The 25,368-nt window shown below is 29.9% G+C and overlaps 6 protein-coding genes across 7 annotated transcripts; 5 read left to right on the top strand and 1 right to left on the bottom strand.

Annotated features, from left to right (window-relative positions):
• The first annotated feature begins 161 nt into the window (after positions 1-161).
• On the top strand, positions 162-4,945 carry LOC124912727 (transcription factor MYB33-like). Its single transcript, XM_047453377.1, has 6 exons — positions 162-255; positions 2,448-2,524; positions 2,802-2,963; positions 3,055-3,412; positions 4,586-4,804; positions 4,893-4,945. Exons 1-6 carry the CDS (start codon positions 162-164, stop codon positions 4,943-4,945), a joined length of 963 nt encoding a protein of 320 aa, XP_047309333.1.
• Positions 4,946-8,387: 3,442 nt separating this feature from the next.
• Positions 8,388-10,320, top strand: LOC124912081 (elongation factor 1-beta 2-like). The gene is made up of 6 exons (XM_047452640.1): positions 8,388-8,536; positions 8,701-8,814; positions 8,965-9,046; positions 9,215-9,335; positions 9,719-9,832; positions 9,986-10,320. Exons 1-6 carry the CDS (start codon positions 8,451-8,453, stop codon positions 10,147-10,149), a joined length of 681 nt encoding a protein of 226 aa, XP_047308596.1. The 5' UTR covers positions 8,388-8,450; the 3' UTR covers positions 10,150-10,320.
• Positions 10,321-11,866: 1,546 nt separating this feature from the next.
• LOC124912069 (probable E3 ubiquitin-protein ligase RHC1A) lies at positions 11,867-13,954 on the top strand. The gene is made up of 2 exons (XM_047452625.1): positions 11,867-11,996; positions 12,739-13,954. Exon 2 carries the CDS (start codon positions 12,786-12,788, stop codon positions 13,734-13,736), a length of 951 nt encoding a protein of 316 aa, XP_047308581.1. The 5' UTR covers positions 11,867-11,996; positions 12,739-12,785; the 3' UTR covers positions 13,737-13,954.
• A 1,155-nt stretch (positions 13,955-15,109) lies between these two features.
• LOC124911567 (4-diphosphocytidyl-2-C-methyl-D-erythritol kinase, chloroplastic/chromoplastic) lies at positions 15,110-17,403 on the top strand. Its single transcript, XM_047452070.1, has 11 exons — positions 15,110-15,400; positions 15,488-15,583; positions 15,664-15,732; positions 15,817-15,921; positions 16,001-16,057; positions 16,146-16,346; positions 16,436-16,528; positions 16,618-16,717; positions 16,785-16,884; positions 16,963-17,048; positions 17,124-17,403. The coding sequence occupies exons 1-11, from the start codon at positions 15,164-15,166 to the stop codon at positions 17,204-17,206; spliced, it is 1,227 nt and encodes a 408-aa protein (XP_047308026.1). The 5' UTR covers positions 15,110-15,163; the 3' UTR covers positions 17,207-17,403.
• On the bottom strand, positions 17,374-19,833 carry LOC124911566 (2-oxoisovalerate dehydrogenase subunit alpha 2, mitochondrial-like). Its single transcript, XM_047452069.1, has 9 exons — positions 19,575-19,833; positions 19,287-19,421; positions 19,036-19,218; positions 18,811-18,968; positions 18,597-18,696; positions 18,222-18,333; positions 17,997-18,136; positions 17,731-17,916; positions 17,374-17,529 (listed from the first exon to the last, which is right to left on the bottom strand). The coding sequence occupies exons 1-9, from the start codon at positions 19,788-19,790 to the stop codon at positions 17,374-17,376; spliced, it is 1,386 nt and encodes a 461-aa protein (XP_047308025.1). The 5' UTR covers positions 19,791-19,833.
• Positions 19,834-20,857: 1,024 nt separating this feature from the next.
• Positions 20,858-23,539, top strand: LOC124911804 (ALA-interacting subunit 5-like). 2 transcript variants are annotated; one of them, XM_047452324.1, is made up of 9 exons: positions 20,858-21,012; positions 21,149-21,210; positions 21,337-21,395; positions 21,470-21,544; positions 21,626-21,742; positions 22,075-22,145; positions 22,241-22,550; positions 22,995-23,284; positions 23,373-23,539. In XM_047452324.1, exons 2-9 carry the CDS (start codon positions 21,156-21,158, stop codon positions 23,461-23,463), a joined length of 1,068 nt encoding a protein of 355 aa, XP_047308280.1. In that variant the 5' UTR covers positions 20,858-21,012; positions 21,149-21,155; the 3' UTR covers positions 23,464-23,539. The 2 variants fall into 2 exon arrangements, with proteins under 2 accessions (XP_047308280.1, XP_047308279.1); XM_047452323.1 differs by having other exon boundaries at positions 21,103-21,210.
• Positions 23,540-25,368: the final 1,829 nt, after the last annotated feature.

Raw genomic sequence — 25,368 nt, 5'->3', positions numbered from 1 at the left:
TCAGCTGAAAATCAATAGGAATCAAATTTGATGTTTTACAAAAATCTAAGTACAACTCTGTGCCGCTTCACGTAACGCGATGTGCCTTCGCGTGACGACCGTGCCGCTTCGCGTGACGACCGTGCCACTTCGCGTAATGCGATGTGCCTTCACGTAACGCAATGGGCCTTCGCGTGCCGACAGTGTCGCTTCGCGTGCCAACCATGTTGTTTTGTTTGTCAAACGCTGCTTCGGGTAATGCGATGGGTTCATCTGGTGACCACTATGCCATTTCGCAAGATCACACGGATCTTCCCTGAAACGGAACCGATTCAGAGTATCATTTGCAAATATCATCATCGAAAAGATGAACAACCAATATCAACCAGATGAATATGATGAACAACCAATATGAACCAGATGAACAATAAGAACAAGTTAATGGAAAAAACAATATGAACAATAAGATGAACAAAATATGAATCAATATGAACAATAAGAACATGTTAAATCGATTTAGAGTTTGAAATGAAAATGATGGAAATAAGAACATGAACATATTTAGAGTTTTGAAATAAATCGATTTAGGGTTAGAGTTTGAAATGAAGATATAAGAACATAAATTTGTATGATGAACACATGATATTAGAACAGGGGTTTTGATATCATTGATCTGTATGAGTGTTACGCCACCGTCGTCGTCAAAGAGAGAACAAGAAGTAGAGAGAGAAGAGAGAGAAAGAAAAGGAAGGAAATAAAAAAATTGAGTATTTATATAAAGAACATTCCATTCCGCGAAACGCGAAGGCCCTTCGCATTACGCGAATAGGGTATTTTCGTTCAAAAAAAATAAAGTGACCACTAGATCAATAAAAATTATGGGGTGACCACGGATACAAATAAGGTGATTATTAGGGTCATCTCGTCAAATTTCCCCATTAGCTAGTTTACCTGATTTATCTCTCTCTATCAATTTGATTCATTCTCACTCTTTCCTCTCTCCCCTATATAAATCAAACTAGGGTTCATTAGAGCAGCCACCTGATTCCTCAAAGCCATAATTTTCAAAAAGTGAGAGAATTAATTATATGTATAACTTATTCATGCATTATAATATGTTCAATTCCCATATGTTAATTCGGTTAGGATCGGATCACCGATAGAGGACCGGGGTCCGGTTAAAGGGAATCGTTTACAACAAACACACACCAATTGACACTAATTCGGTTAAAGATTAGAACCGTTCTTAACACTACGCAGGTTGTCACAGACTCTTGAACCGAGTTCAAGGGAAGAAATGTATGTTTCGACCTGAAGCAACACATAGTTCAGTTAAGGAATGTAGTATGGAGAAGTGGGTTGGAATGAAGTAAAGTCGGTTGGGTTGGTAAAGTAATGATTTGGTTCGGTTGGAGTATATATAGTGATTCGGTTCGGTTGATGAGGTAACCGGAAATAAAGAAAAACGCAAGACATTTTTTATGGATGTTCGGAGATGAAACTCCTACGTCACCCCTTCTTCTTAAACAGTGAGAAAAATATTCACTAATGGAATATTCAACAACACAACACACAATACGATCGAGTCTTATTTACTACTCGTCGTTTACTTTATAGCACTCACACAGTGATGTAATACACTTTACATGGAATGTAAATTCTTAGAACTTTTTGATCAAAAGAGCTATGTGAATCCCGTATTTTTCTTCAATACTTTGGCTTCCTTTTATATGGGAAATATGACAACGGTCATATTTCTCTCTTAAGTTGATTGGTCACAAGGAGCCGTGCCGGTCCAAATTAGGTGGCGTGCACGCTTTGTCTTTTGTACACATGGCAACGGTGCATTAGGCGGCCGCCTGTTTCTTGGAGGTTGCTTGTGGACTTAGATAACATCAGTAATCATTAGCTTGCCGTATGCCTTATTTCAGATCCTTCTTCTGCATATTCCCAAAGAGTATTTGTTTATATCATTACGTCACCTTCAAAGTATTCATAACTTTGAATAATTTGTCTGTTGGTTTTAGGAACTTTGATAGGTTGAACTTAGCCGGACGTTATCAGTTTGCGGCTTAATCCGAGCCTAAAGTTAAGCTGGACCGGTTTTTTACGGATGTGGTTGAAGCGATTCGGTTTTGCTAAGAGGATAGATCAATTTAGAAATTCGGTTTGGCCGGTCTGGTTGAGGATATTTTTCTGCACGTATAGTTGAAATTGATTAAGTTCTTTGAATAGTTAATTTACTTTAGCAAATTCACTATCTTAATTTTTCTAACAAATTCATCTTTCCTCTTCTTTTTTCATCTTTATTTTGTAGTTTTATGGAGAAAAGTATAGGGATTGTTGTATCGTCTATTTTCCATTGATTATGATAAGATTCGCAAGGTTTCTTTTATGAATTCTTTCTTGAATTTATGTTTTCTGATCTCTAGTAAACAATTTTGATTGTCATTGTTGATTATTTTCAGGAATTGTGTCTCTGATCAGATCTGTTATTTTCCTCATCCAGACTAGTTCAAGAACACAATTCTACAATTTACGTATTGTAAGTCATCAATTTAGATCTTTTTTATTCATCCATTGAATTGAGATCAAAATCATGATGATAATAACTAGTTTAATGAATGATATGGGTAATCATATGTCATTTTTTGACTTTAGTTTGTAAAAGCATCATGTCAACTAAGAAGACTAAGAGAAGAAGAGTATCAATTGAAAATTAAATCAATCTAATGAAGAATGCAATAATAATGGAGAGAACGGTGAATTAAAGAAAGGACCATGTCGAAAAATATGAGATAAAAAACTGGAATGATGTACAGAAGATTACTGGACTCTCTCGATGTGGAAAATCATGCAGGCTGCGATGGTTGAATCATTTAAAGCCGAATTTGAGTAAATTTGCAATCACTCCTGAAGAAGAAAGACGAATTGTGGAACTACATTATCATATTGGAAACAAATGGTCTCGAATGGCTAGTGAGGTTTGTTTCTGATTTTTTTAGTAAATTGAATTGACACTATATTTGTTGAGTTGTTTCTTAATGGGAATCATTTTTTTATCTTATGTTTCAGTTAACTGGTAGGACTAATAACGAGATAAAGAACTTCTCGAATACGAGATTGAAACGATTGCAACGGTTAGGACAACCAATTTATCCTCCTAAAATATGTAAGGCAGTTCAGGAAAGTGAGCAAACGAAAAACAAAAGCCCTATCATGTCAGGATATGGATCTCGTAGGTATCCTTTTCATTTGCCAGCTGGGATAGTATATATCGATATTCCTACGGTGAAATTCGACGGTTTGAAAAACAATAGTCACCCACCAGATTATCCTAATTTTCCTAGTTTTTCAGTGCCACTTTTTCGATCTTCTAATCAAGTATTACCCGTTTCACAACCTGCAAAAGTGTTCAAGGAATCTGTTGCAGGTTATAATAATATCCCTTATTTTTCGTCTGTTCAACATATGAATAATGGGAATTGTACCATCTTCATACAATAATCAATCTCCATCATGGCCGGTTATTTATAATTGCGTCAATCCTACCTCAAATGTGTTGGAATTTTTAAACTAATTCTATAAATTCTATTAATGAATGGAAATTAGAATGTGAGTAATAAAATTAAATTAATTTCACGTGAGATTCAAATGTGAATCATAGAGTGAAATTTGATCCAAATGTTTGAATTAATTAATTTAAATTAATTAATCAAAATGCCTTGATGACCAGTTATCAAAATGTTGTTAATTTGTAGCGTGACTTACATGAGTTTGTTATTATTATTAATTGTTATGATAATTTAATATTATTATTAACAGATTAAAAAACCACGTAACTTGAGTATTGCAAAATAAATGTCTTCATTAATTTTGGCAAACAATTACCCTTCATTAAGAAAAATATCAAGGCAAATGAAGAAGCAAGCAATGACAGTCGTTGGATCAATTGATGATTTAATTAGCCGTTTATTATTTCAACAATCTAAATAGGCATTCTATCCCACACCACTCGATGGATAAAAACCTCATCACTTCATCATTTCATTTTTTCTCACTTTAGAATTCCAAAGGCTCTCTTCTTATTTTGTGAGTGTTCTTCGAGTTTTTCGCTCGATATTTTCCCTTGAAACCCGGTGATAGTTCAGGTACGCTGATCAAGTTCGACGAGTAGTGATTTCAGTGCAGAATCACTACTGAATTCGTTGTACCCTGAGAGACAGCCATCTACGATAAGCTCCAGCACAAACGGGAGACGATAGAACTGTTTTAAAGGAAATGTGTCTAACACATGCCTCCAATCAACATCTCATACGGTGATTTCGTTCTTCATATATTTTATTTGTTTCATTTATTTGTACATCATTTTATATATATTTCTGTAATTTATTTCAAGACAAGATTTCTAACAAAAAAATGTCCATTCTTATCCTTATTCTCCAAGGCCGGATGTTTTAGCTTCGAAGAAGTTGGAGCTCCCTTCACTCCAATATATAGATCCTCAAACAGATGGTAAATGGGAAAAACAAGTATCCCCTATTCCGTCTCTTGATTCTATAGATGACATTGTTTATGCCCCTCCAAACTCGTGTGTTTGATTCAGATGATCCCTCGGGTATTCGTCTCTTTGAGTCACTTAAACGTGAATCTGAAGGTATGGAAATCTGCAATCCTCCGGGCCAGCAACAGAAACAACAGAAACTGATGCCATCAAATTCTATATTTGACAATTTTGTGTTGGAAGAATGCAGACCCTTAGATTTAACACGATTATCTTCATTCCAATCCACTCCTAATGAATGCATGATTGAATGTTTTCTGGGTAAGTACATGAATTTTGATATTGTTTTGTCTTTCATTTTGTTTTCTTCTGATTTTAATTATTTTTCTTCTTTTTTTTCTTGACACAGGGTTGGATAACGTACTCAATGGATTCATGTTGTCTGATTTTGAACTTTTTTAATGTGATTTTTTGTTTTGTTTTTTTTTTTATGTTGAACTTTATCTTTGATTTGACCTTTGTTATCGTTCTAGTTTTTCAATGTTTTTTTCAAGCTTCGGATTATTTGGTAGTTGTTTATTATTTGTGGATTTTGATTGGATTTTTTATTTTTATAATCAAAAGATCACATATTTAAAATATTATTTAATAAATATTCAATTAAATTAATAATATTATAGGGTCAAATAAGTAAAATAAAAACAAAATACATAAATAAATAATTATTGTAAAACTAAAAAGAAAGAAAAAGATAAAAATAAATTAAAATTATTTTATTTTATTTTATTGAAGAATTTAAATATATCAAAGTTTAGCTAAATAAATATTTTATATCATTTTGGATACATTTATAATATTAATTTTCTAATATTAGTCATTTAAAATTAACATATAAAAATGATAGTCATATACAACTTATTCAAATGTATTTATCATTTTCTTAGTCAAAATTTTTAATTATTAACATATTTTAGGTATTAACATATTTTATCATATTTTAATTATTAACATATTAGTCATTTAAAATTAACATATAAAATTTTTAATTATTAACATTTATAATATTAATGGTCAAATGTATTAACATATTTTATCATATTTTAGGAATAAATTTACCTTACCAAATACATATATTTTTTCTTAAATAATGACATTATGAACCACCATTCCTTCGTCTCACAAATTTGAACTCTCGCATCTAACATCTTTATAATTTCATTATTAACGTCATTTGAACAATCATTCATCCCTGTAATTGGAATTAAATATTTTCATCTTATATTATTTTTCAAATATTCATTATTAACATCACCATTCATTTTAATATCTATAATACAATCTCTAAAATTTATAAACCCAAACATTGTTCTCAAATTTAAAATGTTAAAATATTAATCTCAAATTTTAATGTTAATAATTTAACAATAGACAATTTGAGATTATTGAATTCAATTTATAATTATATATATATATATATATATATATTTATTTAATTATGGCCAATTAATAATGAATAAAAAATATTAATTATATAAATAATATTATATAAATAATATTATATAGAGAGAACATATACAAATTCTATAACTTTTATTTAATAAATTCTAAATTTAATTATTTATATTTTATAATAATAGAATAAATGCTATCATCAATTAATATTTTTACAAATATTACTACATACTAATTAACTATAAATTATAATATAATAACTTAATAAAAATATTCCAATTATCTTATTCTAAAATTCATTGTTTTCTTATATATAATTAATAACATATTGTATTATCTTTTTCTACACTTAAAAATGTTGCCTCAAGTGACTCGATATTACTGACCTCCTATAATATCATAAAAGAGAATTATGTCCAACCAACTAGACATTATTGACTACATTTTACTCTAACTTTGAACATTAAGCACAACCGACAACTCATATCGATCATCTTATATCCCCATTATGAATATTTTGTTCTATTCGCGACTCGTCATATTATCAATCACTTTCTACCCTCAGATTGAACATTTTGCTCCATCATATTCATCATTATCGACTAACACTTACCCTCACTTTGAATATTATGCACTAACCAATTCATCATTATCGATCACATTACTCCCTCATTTTGGGCATTTTGATCCAATTAAAACCATCATTCTCATTTTAATCTTTATAATACCTTCTTTAAAATCCGTATTAGTTGGGTTCAAACATTTATCTCAAGTTTAAAATTTGAACACTTTAACTATTACACCACTTGTGATTATTGAATTTAATTTATAATTTTGTATATGTATACATATTTTTGTATATTATAAACTCATAAAAGGATATAAATAATCAAACACATTAATTTATTTTATTTATATATATCACAAATTAATAAACAAGTCTTATAAAATTTATAAGAAATTAATACAAAATTTTAAAATTGTATAAACACGATGACAGTTCATTTATCAAACTATATTAAATTTAAAATATAAATTATGATTAGTTTTTTTAGTTAAAAGGTTGAACTTATATGATTAACAATTTCTCGTCAAATTTTGTGTTGAATTTAAATTTTAAAATATAAAGTCATATTAATTTAATTGGTTAAAATGTTATACTTTGTTTGGTTAGGGTATATGTATCATATTTAATTTATTTTTAAATTTAATTATTTCAAATTTAGGGACGAGTCAACCCACTATCCCACTCAAATATCTATTTATATTTTTTGAAAATAATCTATGCAATTTTATTATGAAAGCACAAGTATAACATTTTTGGAAAAAAAATCATACAAATAATACAAATTTAACGTGTGCATACCCAAATATTTATTTACTCTCACGTAAATATCTAAATTAACATATTTGAATAAAAATATATTAAAGTTATTATAATATATATACATATATAATTTATAGAATATTATTTTATCAATTATTTTAAAAAATAAACTTTAAAAAAATAATTGATAGATTTTATTATGAAAAAAAATCTTATTAAAAAAAGTGTTAATTTATTCTTTCTTTCTCTCTATTCTCATTTGATTTTTTAAAACCGTTTTATAATAAATTTAAATATTTTTAATATAAACAATTTTTTTATATTTTAATTAAAAATAAATAATTATATATTTATAAATTATTTAAATTTAAATATTATTTAATTTAATATTATAAAATATTTTAATAAATTATTGACATTCTTCTATTCAAATAATTCAAATAACAAAATTGAAATATTTATAATATAGACCATCTAAAAAAATTATTATGTTTAAATTAATTTTATTATCTCTCTTATTAATTAAATTTTTAATTGATTAAAATTTTAAAATTATTTTTTATTACCTCAACTTTATATTATCGATAATTTCTATAATTTTAAATATATATAGACTCATCTATATTTTTTTTTTATACTAAGAGTGACAATTTTTAAATATATAATTTTTTTATAATATTTAAAATAAAAATTAATTTAAATTTAAATAATTTTGAGTAAGGATAGCTTTATTTATTTTAAAAAGTAGAAAAATATTAAATATATTTTGATAAAATAAATAAATAAATAAAAAGTTTAATAACATTATAAACTAGCATTAGAAAGATAGAGAAGAAATAAGATGTTCATTTTCTTATATTAATTACAAATTAAAACAATACAATTAGTATTCGCATTATCTTGGGCTATTTACAAAAGAAATTAATAATAGATGAAAATGATTTATTTTGCATAATCTTGAATATATTTATATCTTACTTAATTAAATAATGAAATGATTATATTAATATAATTGTTTTTTAGTAACCTGTTTTTTTTTTTTTTTTAATTTAATATTTTACTAACTATCTAGGGTTTCAAAGATATATATATATATATAAGTAGTATTCCTTCAGCGCCGTAGATTTCTTCCGCTAACTCCTCTTTGCACTTCATCTTGCTTCACACTCTCTCTTTCTCTCTCTAGGAATGGCTATTATTTTCTCAGATCTGCACACTGAATCTGGACTAAAGTCCCTCAACGACCATCTCGCCGGAAAATCCTATATCTCCGGGTCAGAACTTATTCCTCATTTCTTTACTCATTTTCATTTCATTGTGCTTTGATTGGATTTCTGATAGTTATAGCATAGGAATCTGAATTAAGTTGAAGAACATATGTTCATGTAATCTGTGTGATTTGGATGATTGATCTGTATTGCTTTTATTACATTCATAGGGAAAAGCTTACAAAGGATGATGTTAAGGTTTATGCTGCTGTAGCTGAGAAGACTGATGATTTTCCTAATGTCAGTCAGTGGTATGGAAGTGTTGCCTCTCAACTTGCCGCCAGGTTTGCCCTAATTTTGTTTTTGTGATCACACTTTAGCACAATAAGATGTTTCTCCATTTGTATATATTCAATAAGATGAACTGTAGATCATATGCATTTGTAATTTACATGTTTCTTATGTATAGTGTATTTTCTTGTTGGTTTTGGTAGCTTTCCGGGTAAGGCTGTTGGAGTTGGATTAGGAGGTCAAGGTTCTGTTTCTGAAGCTGCTATTGCTACTGAAGAAAAGAAGGTTATTATCATTTGATTGATTACTTTATAACTTGTTTTAAAACCATTTGATATTGTTTTTGTTTTCTTGGATCTTATCTATTGATTGGTGTGGAACTTTTAGTTTAATTTCAGCTTTGTTATTGGTTTTACCTCATTAAAAACGAGCTTTATCTTTTGAACATTGTAGGTTGCTCCTGATGCTGAGGATGATGATGACCTCGATTTATTTGGTGATGAAACAGAGGAGGAAAAGAAGGCTGCTGAAGCAAGAGATGCTGCTAAAGCAACAACTACCAAGAAGAAAGAAAGTAAGGCCTTGTTCTGTTTAGGGTATTTGAGGATTAATATGTCATAACCCAAATATCCCCTCATTAAGGATTGATTAATCTCACATAATCCAATATCCCCTCGATATTCAAATCATCGATCAAAACATTCAGACCTTTTATTTGGGTTATTTTGAAAAAATAACCTTGATCACATCATAAATCTTTTCAACCATCAAATCACTTCATCTATTAACTAAAATTTTACAATACTTTTAACCGAAATGATCCAAAAAAACCCTACTTTTTCATCAAACATGATTTTGATTTCATAACCTAGATTTTTTTCCAAATAACCCCAAATCAAACAAGCATGTTGCTATTGAAATAGCCTATTCTTATTGTATATTGCTTTTATTTTTCAGGTGGAAAGTCATCAGTTCTTATGGATGTAAAACCATGGGATGATGAAACCGACATGAAGAAGCTAGAAGAGGCTGTTAGGAGTGTGGAGATGCCCGGTCTCCTTTGGGGAGCTTGTAAGTTGCTCTTACATACTAACCTTAAGTCCTCACATTTTTCTAACATATATGTATACTGATAATCAAAACCCTTAAAAATGGTTTTAGTATAGTTTGACATGATTAATCAATAGAGTTAGGCTGATGGTAGTTGGTTTTCGTTGGTTGCAGCTAAATTGGTTCCAGTTGGTTATGGTATTAAGAAGATGCAAATCATGCTTACCGTTGTTGATGATCTTGTCTCTGTTGATGATCTCATTGAAGAGCGTTTGACTGTAGAGCCCATCAACGAGTATGTTCAGAGCTGTGACATTGCTGCCTTCAACAAAATCTAAATTATCTCTGTTTTCTACACTCTTTACCTATTGTTCTTCATGTTTTGAGGTTGTTTTCATACTTCCCTTAAAGAAACTTGTACTAAACCGGCTAAATTTTTGTTATTTTTGTGTTTTATTAAGGTTGAATTATAATTTTTGTTTAATTTATGGCATGAAATTATCTCTCAAGAGTAGTTTTCTAATATTGACTACATTTGATAACATTTTTAGAATTGGGTATGAATTTGTATGCAAAAATTAAAATTTTTAATATGCTGTTGTCTATAAATATTAGCCTATTACTTTTTAAAATTTGATTGATATTAATAGAGTTTAATTTAAATTTTAAAATTAGTAATTTATTATTATTTTAAATTTATTATAATAATATTTTATATAAAAAGTGAATTTATGTTTATGATTTTAATAAAGTTATTGTATTTTAGTATTATTTGTAAATATATATATATATATATATTAATAAGAATATATAATTAATGTTTTTTTGAATTAAATTTGTATTTTTATTAAATTATTTTGATTTTGTTTATTTTATTGTATATATTATTTTAGATAAAACAATATTTTATTATATAATTTAAATAAATACATATTTTAATTTATGTTTTATTTGTAAAAATATTTTGTATAGCATATTTATATAAGTTAGAGATATTTTTTTTATTGTTGAAATTATATGTACTTATTTTAGTCTAGCAGAAACCATGGATGTATATTCTTAGCCTTCATAAGGTTATTTCTAACCGAAAAATACATTTTTAAACTCATTTTGGTGTAAATGTCACATCAAACATAAATTCTTTTTCAACCAAAACTCATTTTCAAACCCAAAAAAATATTCTTATAATATTCATTTTATATTAACTTTTATAACTTTTTAATATCACCCTATATATTTTATAATGTTATAAATTACACTACAATCTTTTAATATCATCCCATCCCATCCCGTTATTTTAAATTTAATTATAAAAAATTATTAAAATTCAAAATTTACCATATACAAATTAAAAATAAGATATATCTGATAAATTGTAATATATTTTGTATTTTGTAATTTTATATAAAAATAAAAATAAAAATATATTTAAATTAAAAGTTAAAGGACTGAATTAAATGTTTAAAATAAATAATATAAAAAGTTAAACATCAAAATTAAAATGTTAATAGACTTGAAGAGCCTGTTATAAAATGTGATTAAATTATCCGTAGCCTGTTTTGGGTTTTGGTTTGCTAGAGGATATAAATGAGTATGGATGGGTTTTGCTGATCGGAGATGGTCTAAGATTTTAAGATTTTAGGTTCAAATAACAATTATGCGTCTAGTTAAGTTAGTGTATTTGTGGGCTAGGTTCGTTGTCCCATTTTTTTAAAAAAATATACAAAATGAGGTCATGAGTTCGAACTCATCAAATGATAAATTTTGTGTTTATTAAGTGGTTGTGTTTTAACGATTTCAATAGTTACACGTCAGACCTAAAATAAGTGAATGATGTTTAAATCCACCAAATCTATTTTCTTTTTTTAAATGGTGAGGTCTAAGATAATGAAAAAAAAATCATAGTTAAAATACATATTTAGTAAAAAATGATCAGCTAATAATCATTTAGTTATAATGATATGGATATGTTACATTTAGATAGAAACAAAATGGTTAATAATAAAGTAAAAAAAAGGAATGAATGGATTTTGGAATTAAGTAGGTGGAGAGTTATCATACCATACATACATACAGATGAATCCAATTTGGACCGATTCTTCATCTTCCTCCGTCATTTCTAAACCTCTCTCAATTCTCTCTCGTCTAATCGTCTGTGCTAATCGGAGACCATGAACAACTCTAGGTAAGTTTTCATGTTTCCTATAACTGATTCAGATCCGTCAAGAAACTGCCGTCTTATTCTTATTATAGGTTTTGTTTTTTCATCGCTATGCATGTATGTATTTTTCTCTTCACAGAACTGGATATTGTATCTATCTAGTCCTCTTATATGACATCGTTTGTTTCGTTTCTTAGTTTCACGAAGAATTACATGGATTTTGTGATCTATATAAGAGAATAAGTAGTGGAATATGCTGTTTATTTGTTTATTTGAAGATCCTGATGAATATTCGGGAGAACTGATGTCTTGTTTAGTTGTTTTTTGATTTGTTTACATGCTAGGGTTTGATATTCAAGTAGGTAGTCAAGTAGGTAGATCAGTGCAACGAATTCAATTCTGATATAGAGCTAGATGATTGCACTTCTTTACTATTCATAAACATGATTGATTTTAGATTGCTTACTGTTAAATGTATGGAGCTTACATGATTGATTTTTTCAAAAATTCATTTCTGAAATCTGTTCCAAGGTTTTCAGAACCTCTGTCTGATCATCTGATTATCTATGTGTAGAAATGAATTTAGTTTATTTCCACTTACACTGTGTTATTCATACATTTCTTCAAATGTATATTGGCGAAAAGGAAAATCGTTGTATTGATAATGATTTTTTTGATAGAATTTGTAATGAGATGTTGAACATTGTCAAGAACTAGCATAATCAGTTACATATTATTGATTTTGTTAATATTGTTTTTGATGCAGATCGAATTAGAATTCAGGTATCTGACCTTTTATCATCTTCAAAGAACATGTCAAGCGGTCTTTATACGCATTGGTGTCACCGATGCCGCCAGCCTATTAGAATTCGAACCAGTCGTGATTTGTTTTGCCCCTTTTGTGACGGTGGCTTCATACAAGAACTTAGTGAGTTAGCAGGTGGTGGTGGTGGTGGTGGAGAATCAAATAGTTTTGGATATGATCCAAGATTCGGTATCATGGATGCTTTTGCCAATTTCATGACACATAGAATAACTGCCGAGAGGAACAACAGCACCACCAACAACAACATCCCTCACTTTGATATGCGGTTGATTCGCAATGGTCAAGTCCCTGCGATTAGTAGGAGAAGGATGATACCTGGTGATGGATTCGACTTCTTCTTGAATGGCAGTCCTCGTGATTTTGACGATAGTTTCAGGGAGAATTTGACCGGTATACTCGAACATCTCACAATGGAACATCTCACAGCAGGGCTTAATATCAATAATAACCGACAACAGGGACCACCCCCTGCTCCTCGTTCAGCGATAGAGGCTATGCCGAAGATTAAGATTTCACAGATTCATGTTAATAAAGATTCGCACTGCCCAGTTTGTAAAGATAAATTTGAGTTGGGTTCTGAAGGAAGAATAATGCCGTGTGAACATATGTATCATTCGGATTGTATTGTTCCTTGGCTGGTTGAACATAACTCGTGCCCTGTTTGTCGGTTTGAGCTTCCTCAATCTGGTGGGGGAATTAGTAGAAGAAGAGCAGGCGTTGAAATGAATTATGGCACAAATCTTGCTAGTAGGGAAGATGGTGGTGGTAGTTCTTCTGGTTCTAGTCAAGGAACTAGGATGAGGAATCCACTCTCGTTTTTATGGCCTTTTCGATCTTCTTCGAGCCAAAATGGAGGAGGAAACAACTCGTCTCCTCCTCCTCCTTTCAATGAAAACAACAACAATAATACTTACTACTCTGGGTGGCCTTTCAACTAAATAACTTGGTAGTTTTCGAGTCTAGATGTTCAGTTGAATCTGAGTCCGGTAAAATCTCAACTTCTTAAGTGAAAACTCTACTCCGAGTGAGTTTGGTTGGGTAGTTGTTATTTGTTTACGGAGTTTCGCAAACATGTGAATTTCGTGTTTTTATTAATCTTCTTTTTTGGGAATATTTTGTTATGAATCATGCAAAAAAAAAATGTTTTAAGCTTGTGTTAGTGCATTTTCTTCATGTTATAAATTATAAATTAACATAAATGATTGAATTATAATAACTATCTTTGCTAGTGGTTATATTATACCTATCTAATTGAATAGTAGTTTTATAAAGTGACAGTTTCACTTTATAAAAATAGATAATTAGGTTGTAGCTTAACAAATTGATATTTATTTATTAAATAAAAAGTAAAACAACTTAAATATAAGAAATCATGATAATTATCTTTAGATAAATATCAACTAATAATCATTATCTCTAACCTTTAATATATTCCTCATTAAATTGGGTAGATACTAAAATTGATTATTTTATTCAATAATAAGAATTTAAAAAAATCTATATATTTGTTGTAAGTCTAGTTTAAAAAAATTGATAAAAAAATATTTAATACTAATTATTTAATTTGTTTAATAATATTTTAAAATTTGGCCTAAAAAAATTTTGAAAAAAAATATATAATTAAACTTCATTCTTTTAATGATATTTTTCACTTCACTGTTTTAATAAATTATTAATATACCCAAAAAATTCTAATAAATTAATTGTATACGAACCTATAATTTTCTCCATTTTAAAATATATATATTTAAATAAAAAGTAATTTTTTTTAGTTGTCATGTATTATAAAATAGACTGTTTATCCCTTTAAAAAAATATTTCCTCTGGCCAAATTCTTTTCAAAAAATAACATAAAATAATAATATTATAATATCAAATTAAATTAATATATAAAGACAAAAATAAATAATAAATAAATAATTTATTATTTAATTATTTGCTTTCTTTATTATATTATTATTTTATTTATATATTTATTAAAAAAAATATAAATAAAAAATTTACTATTATAATATTATTATTTTCTGTTATTTTATTGAAAAACATTTGACCGTTTTAAAGTAATTTTTAAACACCGGATACAAAATTTATTTCTCAACAAATCAACTCAATTTCTAAAAGGATAAAATTGAATCATTTTTATAAAGTAAATATCTAATTAATTTAATATAAAAATAAAATTAGAACAATATTAAGATTATAAGATTATTAATGTTGACTTATAACTTTTATTTATATATAACTTTTTTCCATTTAACCTACCAAAATTGAAAAAAATATATATTATATATTTTTTTCTCCTCCATTTTATTTATTCTTCGTCTTCTTCCAACTCTGGTATCTGTTACCAGAATCAGCAGCATCAATGGCCATGGCTTCCTCTCATCTTTCCTGCACTAACATCTTCCTCTCATCCTCCCGCGGCGGAGGCTCCGGCGCCGGAGCCGGCGGAAACCGCAATCTCTCCGTTCAAACGAATTGTCTGTTTTCGTCCTTCAAGCCGAATGCGTTACCACTTTCTCTTCGAAAATCTCAATTCAACAAACCGCTTTCTGTTAGAGCCACAGCTTCTGAATCCAAATCTGAGAGAAGACAAGTCGAGGTAATTCATCTCTCTTACAATCTTCCATTTTAGCTATTAAGAATTGAACATATATCTATCTGAATTTTTCTTTCCGTTTATCGGTAGATAGTATACGATGTTGAAGAGAGATTGAATAGATTTGCTGATGAAGTTGATAAAGGCGCTGGACTTTCAAGGCTTACTTTGTTTTCACCTTGCAAGGTAATGTATACTGATTTGTACTGTAGTTTTGTAGTTGTTTTTGTGATTTCTATGAAGCTTAATAGCGCTTGTAAATGCAGATCAACGCGTTCTTGAGGATAACTGGCAAGAGAGAAGACGGATATCATGATTTAGCTTCTCTTTTCCATGTAATAACCGTTTTTCATATCTCTTCATATTGTCTATTGTGAAGAACAGAAGAACTAAACTCTATCTGTTATTTGCTAATCCAGGTAATAAGTCTAGGAGATAAGATCAAGTTCTCATTGGCGCCTTCAAAATCGAAGGATCGACTTTCCACCAATGTGTCTGGAGTCCCTCTTGATGATACAAACTTGGTAATTATAAGTCAACATTATAATCTATAAACCCTAGTTTGATTCTCTTATGATTGTGCTTATATTTATGAGTGTACAGATCATTAAGGCACTTAATCTGTATAGAAAGAAGACTGAGACAGACAATTTCTTTTGGGTAAGGTTTATAGAGATTTGGATATTTGATAGTTTGAGTGATTTCCATTGACCATGATGATGATGATGATTGGTGTTTGTTTTGTTAGATTCATCTTGATAAAAGGGTTCCAACTGGTGCTGGGCTTGGCGGTGGGAGCAGTAATGCTGCCACTGCTTTATGGGCTGCGAATCAGTTCAGTGGATGTTTAGCTACTGAAAAGGAGCTTCAAGAATGGTCGAGTGAAATTGGTTCAGATATACCTTTCTTTTTCTCCCATGGAGCTGCTTATTGTACTGGGAGAGGTGAGGTAAACCCTAATTTACTCATCTCTGTTAAGTTTTGAATCTGAATCAGAATCAAGAATCAGTTATTAGTAATGTAATGTTGTTCTTCCAGATAGTTGAAGATATTCCAGCACCATTTTCATCTGACATTCCATTGGTTCTTGTAAAACCTAAGGAGGCATGTCCAACAGCCCAGGTTTACAAGGTATGTGATTTTGCGATTACGAATAAGAAGAACAAGAAGAAGAACTAACTGTTTGGTTAATAATTCAAATTTCATTTTCATTTTTACAGAGTCTTCAACTGGATGAAAGTAGTAAGATTGATCCATTGTATTTACTGGAGAAGATCTCGAAAAATGGATTATCTCAAGATGATTGTGTAAATGATTTAGGTAATGTTTGAATCTTTCATTGATATATACTTGCTCTCGATGATTTATGTTTGATTCTACATTGCAGAACCTCCGGCTTTTCGAGTTCTTCCTTCTCTGAAAAGACTTAAACAGCGGATGATTGCAGCTGGTCGTGGGCAATATAATGCTGTTTTCATGTCTGGAAGGTAAACATTTTTCATTTGTTTTTGTTCTTGTGAATTTTGTTGCAGGCTTCTAATAGTAATAATGTGTGTTGTGTGTAGTGGAAGTACTATTGTTGGAGTGGGTTCTCCTGACCCTCCTCGTTTCATCTACGACGACGAGGAATATAAAGATGTTTTTATATCGGGTAAGGCGAAATCATTATAATTTAGCATTGGTTTATCGAGATTAGGATTTACATTTTGTGTAAACCGCAATGCAGAGGCCAGCTTCATCACGCGTGGAGTTAATCAGTGGTACACCGAAGTTATTTCACCGAGCTCAGAGGAGACACCAGCGGTTTGATAATTAATCTCGAATCAATTGAATAATAATAATAAAACTGACTTAAAGTGAGATATTATGTTTAGATAAAGAGAAGAGAAGTTATGGCTTTCTTTCTATTATAGTGTGTCTTAAGAATACCTAAAAGAAAACATGTAAACTTCAATTATGTTTTATACAAAAGAAACCTAATGGTGGTAGTCTTTGGGGTGTCGTTTGATGGTCTCTCTAAGTGACCGCTCTTGCTCTCGAAGGTTGGAAGGGGGCTCATCGTAAACGTCTGTAAAAAGATGTTTAATCTCTGGTTTCTCCATCTTTTCAGCCACTTGCAAAGCTTGGACAAGCTGTAGTAGTAGAAGAATAAGTGTTTAATCAAGTAATTATGGTCACATTTGAAAACAATTTCGAAACAAAACGTTTTTAGTGAGATTTGAACATTTTGGCCGAGTCATATTGTGTTTCAAATTCGGTTCTTTATTTCTGGTTGCTTCAGCCTTTCGATGATTGTGCATTATTATTCCATCAAGTTATGGTGAAAACTTTACCTGGTTTCTCACTTTCGTTTGTAGCTCTGATTCGTCTTCATCGCTCCACCACCCATTGCCTTGGATCCACTTCTTGAATCTACCTACAGGGCTTCCCGCCACTCTCCACCATTCAATTTCATCCACCTGACGATATTTCGTCGAATCATCAGAAGTTGAATGATGACCCACTCTATATGTGAGTGCCTGTTTTCAAAAAAACAAAAGTCTGATTTTAGAGTAGCTAACTTACATAATCAATTTATTTTCCTTGATATTGAACATACTTCAATCAAGACGGGTCTCTTCTCCTTGATAGCCATTTCTCGTGCTGCTTGAACTGCAGTAAACACAGCTAGAGCATCGTTTCCATCTACCCGAATACTTCTTACTCCATAAGCTTGTCCTCTTACCACAACACCATCACCTACAAAACGACCCAAACAAAAATAAATATATGGTTTCCTATATCATATTCAAATCTTAACAGGGCAAAGTTGTAAATACAATACTTCGAAACTGATCCGATATCGGTGTGCTGATTGCCCACCCATTGTTTCGACAGAAAAATATAACAGGAGCCTCCATAACTGCCGCAAAGTTTAAGCCAGCATGGAAATCTCCCTAAAAATGACCATAGATCATGTGCAAGTTTAACAAATTTTCTAAAAGGAAATATAAATAAAATGAAAGAGCAAGATAAACAAAATTTGGTTTTAGGGATTGAAAACACTTTGTTTTTGTGAAGTATCTCATTTGAATTTCGATTTAAATGAGAGATAGTGTACTCAGATCATAACTTAGTTAGACGTATATTCATAAATTTGTTTATGTTTTAGTGTCCCGACCCAAAAAGTGTTACAAACAGTGATACAGAATATTTTTACCTCACTAGTCCCACCATCCCCAAAATACGTGACTGCACAAGCGTCGGTTTTGTCCATTTTCAGTGAATATGCAGCCCCAACAGCGTGAGGGATCTGTGTACTGAAAAAAAAAATCAATTTAACCAGGTTTTTTATGATCCCCACTTCATTAGAGTGTTCTTATTGTGAATCGAACATTAGACATCCATGTTAAATATTAAATTTGATATCTTACGCAATCGTCGATGCTACAGTGAAGTAATTGAGCTTGTTAGAACCGTAATGAATTGGCATCTGCCTTCCTTTTCCATAATCAGCTATATTTCCACAGCATTGGTTTGCAAATTCCTCAAGGGTGAATCCTCTCCACAACAAAATTCCCGGCTCTCTGTACTGCAAACCATTTCAACTCTCAAAACTGCGACGAAAATACATATTCAAAAAAGACAATGTCGTCAACCTGTGGAAATATCATATCATCGTTATTAAGAGCAGCAGCAGAAGCAATATTAATCGCTTCTTCGCCAATTGATGTGGCGTAAAAGGATATTCTCCCTTGTCTTTGTGCTTCATAGAATACAGTATCCATAACTTGAAGAGTCACCATGTTAATATACATTTTAACAGCAAATTCCTGGCTGATCTGAATGAATACATCATTATTATCAAAGATCAATAAACGCAATATCATTGTTTATCAAAGAGATATACCTGGATAAATTCACCATTCATAAGCCTACCATTGTCATCAAGGATCCTGTAACAGCATATTCTTTCCGAAGAAGATTCCGGTATGAATTTCATTTCGGATGTAAAGTTTACCTTTCCTCCCGGAAAATCAAGGACCTGTTACACGATCATAAATCAAATTAGGTTTAGGTTTAGGTTTTCATTTGTTGTCTGCTGCTACCACTAAAATAAGCAAAATAAGGACAGTTCGGCAATCGATTTTTACGTTTGAAAGGTCAGTTCATCAAATATGTAAGGATTACAAAGTACCTGATTCGCATTGGCGGATTTGGTCGATTTGAAGCGGTTGGAAGGGAAGTAGATCTTCGGAACCTTGTTTGAAATCTGATCGGCTTTACGATGATATCGATGAATTTGATCGGTTGATAAAGAGGCAAAAGTATGATCAATCGTGCAGAATCCAGAGCTAATCTTTGATTTGAATCCATTTAGAATGTTTCTCGATCTTAACCAGTAGGAAGACATAGTGAGAGACTGAAAGACAAATTAGCTCCCGCGGGAGAAAGAGATTGAAGATAGAGATAGAGGGGAGAGGGAAAACCAGTTTTCGGTTTATTATTTTATTTATCTTCTAATAATATTTTGAAATTGATCAATTTCAAATGATATAAACAAGAGTCGTTAAGCTAATGAGTTCCCCGAAAGTTTCAACTGGTTTATTAATAAAAGATGATCGATTATGATACTAATAGAACTAGTATTTAGTCTGTGCATTTGCATGAATAATAATATAAAAAATCGTGAAAAAAAATAATAGTTAAAATGTGATAACATTTTAAATTTTATTTTTAACCGTTTGAAATTTATGTGCGGGTACCTAAATATTCATTTACTCTCACATGTATAGTTAAAACTGTTAAAACATATATATAGATTAGTTAGTTAAAAAGTTAAACTTATATTATTAAAATGTATCGCGTTCATCAAATTTAGTGTAAAATCTTATTAGCTTAATTGGTTAAAGCGTTGTACTTGTTTGGTTATGTTGTAAGTTAAAAACATAAATATAATATTTTTAATTTTATTTTAAACCGTTTTTAATTTTTGCACAGGTCAATGCATAATCCGACTCATAAGTATCCATTTACTCTCATATATATATCCAAATTAACACAGCTCTCGGCCCGGTAATCCGAACACTTTTAAAATTAAGCACCATTATATATATATATATATTATAAATTAAACGAATCGGTCGAAAACCATCGCTATTATTTGTAAATTAATGTTTTATTTAATTTAATTAGAATTAATTTTTCATTCATTTAAGATGGTTAGGAGTATTTCCTACTCAATTCTACATAATTGACTAAGACCGAACTCAACTAATTTAAATTTGTTTATTATGACTTTTGTCACAAATCTAATAGAAAAATTAGTCAAATGTAAATTATTATTTTAGAATAAATTTCCTAGTTTATTGAATTATTTATAAAAATGTTTGGTTAGTTATATTTAATTTATGCTTAAAAAAACACATTCATATATATAAAATGCAATTTTATAATAGTGTGACAATATTCTATTTTGAGTATGTGAGAGATTCCATTCAAGATCATCATCATCATCCTCTCTCTCTTTACGGAAAATCAAACAACCGGAGAGGGAGAGAGAGAGAGAGAGTGGAATCTGTAATGGAGTTTCCCTTGGCCTCCGAAGATTATTCATGAAAACACGATTTCGCCAGGTGAAGAAGAAGATGAAATCAATATCCAAGATTCCGTTTCTTTTCCAAAATTCTCTCTCATTTCCTTCCATTATTACTTATGTTTTCCAGGTTTATCGTCATTTGTTCGCTGTTAATCAATAAAACCGAATTTCAGATTCGCGATGGAAGGAGCAGCCGATTCTTCTCCAGCCAAGAAGCTTTCAAAGAAACCTAAATGTATGTATTATCTATGATGATTTTGATTCATAGATTGATAGATCTTATTTGTTTCATGTTTATAAACCTAATTAGGGCTTTTTAGTTTTTATTACTAAATTGAAAATCATCTTTAATTGCTTGCAGATTCAAGGTTTACACAACAAGAACTTCCCGCTTGCAAACCGATATTAACTCCTCAATGGGTATTAATTACTATATGAATCTGTTATGTTTAATCTAGTTATGGCTTATTCATACATACATATCTGGTGTGCAGGTTATTGTGATCTTCATCTCAGTAGGCATTATCTTCATTCCCATTGGGGTTGCATCTTTATTTGCATCAGAGCGTGTAAACTGAAAACCCTAAATCTGTTCTTGAACCGATTCTTTATCTGGAATTTGCTCTACATTGTTTATGAATAATGTACAGGTTGTGGAGATTGTGGATCGTTACGATGACAATTGTGTTCCTCCTCCTCATAACAAAGACATGGTTTCGTTTATTAAAAGCGGAGTAACTAACAAGACTTGCACTAAGACTCTAACAGTTAAGTGAAAACATCCCAAATACTTTTTATGTATCACTGTTCTTCTTCATTAAACCGCATTTTGAGAAAATACCCAACAACACATTATAAACAAAAGACACTCATTCAAAGTTACCCAATCGAGTGAGCAAAGATCAAAATGGATCGCAAATCTCCACATGCTTGTAGTTAAGAACTTACTTTTGAATGAATTTGCTTCTGTTTCAGGTTCCACTTTTAACAATAACACATTCGTATACATATGTCTCCATATTTCTTCATTGCTTTTATTCTTACTCTCAAATATTCTTGTATTCCTTTTCTTCCAAATTTCATAAGTGATTGCTTTCAGGTTCTCAAGAATATGAAAGGCCCAGTCTACATATACTATCAGCTCGACAACTTCTACCAAAACCATCGTCGGTAAAAATTTCTACACAAGCATTTCCTTCAATAAGAGCATTTAATCCATTCTCATAATGACGTTTCTTTAGGTTATGTTTTTTTTTATAATATAGATACGTAAAGAGTAGGAGCGACAAGCAGTTGAGAAGCAAGAAAGAAGAGCACGATATATCAAATTGTTCGCCCGAAGGAAAAGTCATCATCAATGGAAAGGAACAAGTAATAGTCCCATGTGGACTAGTCGCTTGGAGCTTGTTCAATGACACATACGGGTTCTCATTGAACAATAAAGCTTTGGATGTAAGCAAACAGGGAATAGCATGGGATAGTGATCGAAATGGTAAATTCGGAAAAGACGTGTACCCAAAGAATTTTCAGGTTGGCAGTCTCATCGGAGGTGCTAAGCTAAACGAAACCGTACCAGTAAGTTTATCATCATTATCATTATCAATCAATTTATCAAACAAAAATACTAAAATACATGAATTGGGACTGAAATATGGTCTAATTCTAATTCCTTAGTATTTTTGACAATTTAAAACTTGAATTCAAAACAATATATATAGTATAATGTTCTCATCCAAGTCCTAAACCGACCTGCCCAACCTATTTTTTACCAATTTAACATGATTTTGACATGTTTAACCTATTCTTGACTAGTTTAACATAATTTTTGGTTGGTTTAAACACAATTTTGACCCATTTAACATACATCAGACTAGTTTAACCGATTTTTTAGACATATTTATGGGTCAAGATCCAAGAATTGTAGTTTACCAAACATTGGAATTCTTATAGAAATGGCTTTGAAAGCCAATTCCACTCGTCCAAACATTTATGATTTTCATTTCGTTTGTGTGGAAACAGCTGAGCAACCAATTGGATCTCATAGTTTGGATGAGATCAGCAGCACTGCCGACGTTTAGAAAACTGTATGGGAAAATACAAGTGGATTTGCATGCAAATGACGTTATAAGAGTTGTGATTCAAAACAACTATAATACATATAGCTTTGACGGGAAGAAGAGGCTGATTCTTTCGACAACAAGTTGGATCGGCGGGAAGAACGATTTTCTAGGGATTGCTTATATTGTGGTTGGCGGGTTGTCTTTGTTCTTGGCATTGGTCTTCCTACTACTATACATCTTCAATCCAAGGTTCTTTCTTAATCTCAACTTTATGATGTTTTTGTTTTTTTTTTACATTTTTTTGATAGTTTTGGTTTGATTTGTTTATTCTATACAGGCCTCTAGGAGATCCTGCTTACTTATCTTGGAATAAAAATACTGCAAATGCTTCATCTTCTAGTTCTGCTGCTATTAGTCGTACAAACTAGGTCAAATGTAGTGAATTTTTTAAGTCATTAGAACAGGATTCTTATTGTTTAAATATATAGTGAACTCTATTATATAGAATATATACACTAATCAATTTCTGACTGAAGATAGTATAAATAACTTTTGGGTCAATTTATAGGTCAATCCAATATATTCATTATATAAAATTATATCCCACTATTTCGACAACAACAAGATGGATATGTTTTGTTAAGTGTGTTTACAGGTTATGTGTTTAACTCGCAAAAATTAATCAAAATCGCATTCAATGAAAAAACGGAATTCATGATCACAACATAAAACAAAATAAAAAATTATAAATATATCTTCCTAATTTATCTATACAAAAATTATGGTTAAAAATTATTGTATTACAAATTTGTTAATATATATATATAATTAAAATATAATTTATAACATTATTTTCTTTAAATTAATAAAAAAATTCTATGTATCTAAATAAAAAAATTTTGTTTTATTTTAATATTAAGATTCTTCTCTATTTTGAACTCTTCTAGTTGAAATTATGATGTGCGCCTCATCTAGGATCCTACATAAAAAAATATATATATATTATTATTTTTATATATCTTATTAATTCTTATAAAAAAATGTTACCTACAAATGACTAATAAAAAAAATATTATTTAAAGATTATTTGGGAAAGAATTTTATTTGTTTGTTATAGATTTTTCAATTTTGTGTTTTTTTAATATTTTTCATTTTAGCCTCCTATATTAAAAATAAAATAAAAAATACATTATGTAATTATCAATCTGTTTTGAGTGTCTAGATAAGGGGGTGAGTAAACATACTCTATTTTAATATATTAAATTATTAAATATATTAAAAGAAAATGATAAATAAAAGTAAAATTAATTAAAAATGTAACAAAAATAGAAACATAAATTTGACCTGGGTTGAAATTCTCGAATATGAACAAGTTCTTTTCCTAGATTATCCATCCATTGAACTTTCTTCTTCTTATCAACCAATCCCGATCTGATGCAGCTTTTAAAAACCATTTCAATCTTTCGATCTTCTTCATCATTCATCTCAACTCTGTTTTCAAGACGACGGGCAGTTGATGATGATGATGATGAATTCTTCGAGAAGCAGATGAACAGACCACAATCGACTATTTTTGAAGAAATGATTTTCTTGATAGAAGTTTCTTTCATCATGTAATTACACTTCTTCATCTGATCACAATTCATAAATGAAATCTCAATCCAATTTAGAGATGAACCCAGATGTTCAAAATCCAGAAAAAGCAAATTTAGGGTTTCTTTTATGAGATCTTAGTGGGAAAGGTTTGAATCAAAAAGCAGTGAGAATTCAAAATATTGGAGTTAAATGGAAAGTCGGAATATGACCATTTTACCCTTCCATTATCATCTTCCACTTCTTCTCCACTCAGCGAAGAAGATTCTAATTTTAACCCCTAAGCTTGTATATTAAATACTAGTTAGACCTTATTCTTTTTTAAAAACTTGTTTGATCTTGGGTTATATTAAGTTTAATATATTTTCATCTGTCAAATTAATTGTTTTTTTTTAAATCCATTCAATATGATATAAACGAAGAACTGTTTAAATTTATCGAAAAAATTAATATAAAAATATAAGTGCAAATCACCCCAAACAAAATTGAATTAACCATTGAAAAATAATAATAATATATATATATATTTCTTAATAAAAAAAATACAAAATTAGTGTTAAAAATTTCGGAAATCTCACCGCACCTTTTTTTTAAAAGGAAACATTTTTTTTATGACCAATTGTTTAGTGATAAAATCTTAAATAGTTAAAGGTAGAACTCGAATATCATATAACAAAAGTGACTAAAATTTAAATTTCAAATAATAGTTAAGTCAAAAGATATTTGAATTATTCAACTCA

This window comes from Impatiens glandulifera, chromosome 8, assembly GCF_907164915.1.
Source record: "Impatiens glandulifera chromosome 8, dImpGla2.1, whole genome shotgun sequence".
NCBI classification, from domain to species: domain Eukaryota; kingdom Viridiplantae; phylum Streptophyta; class Magnoliopsida; order Ericales; family Balsaminaceae; genus Impatiens; species Impatiens glandulifera.
Note: the sequence above shows the minus strand (reverse complement) of the source record. Positions and strands in the feature narration are given on the sequence as shown.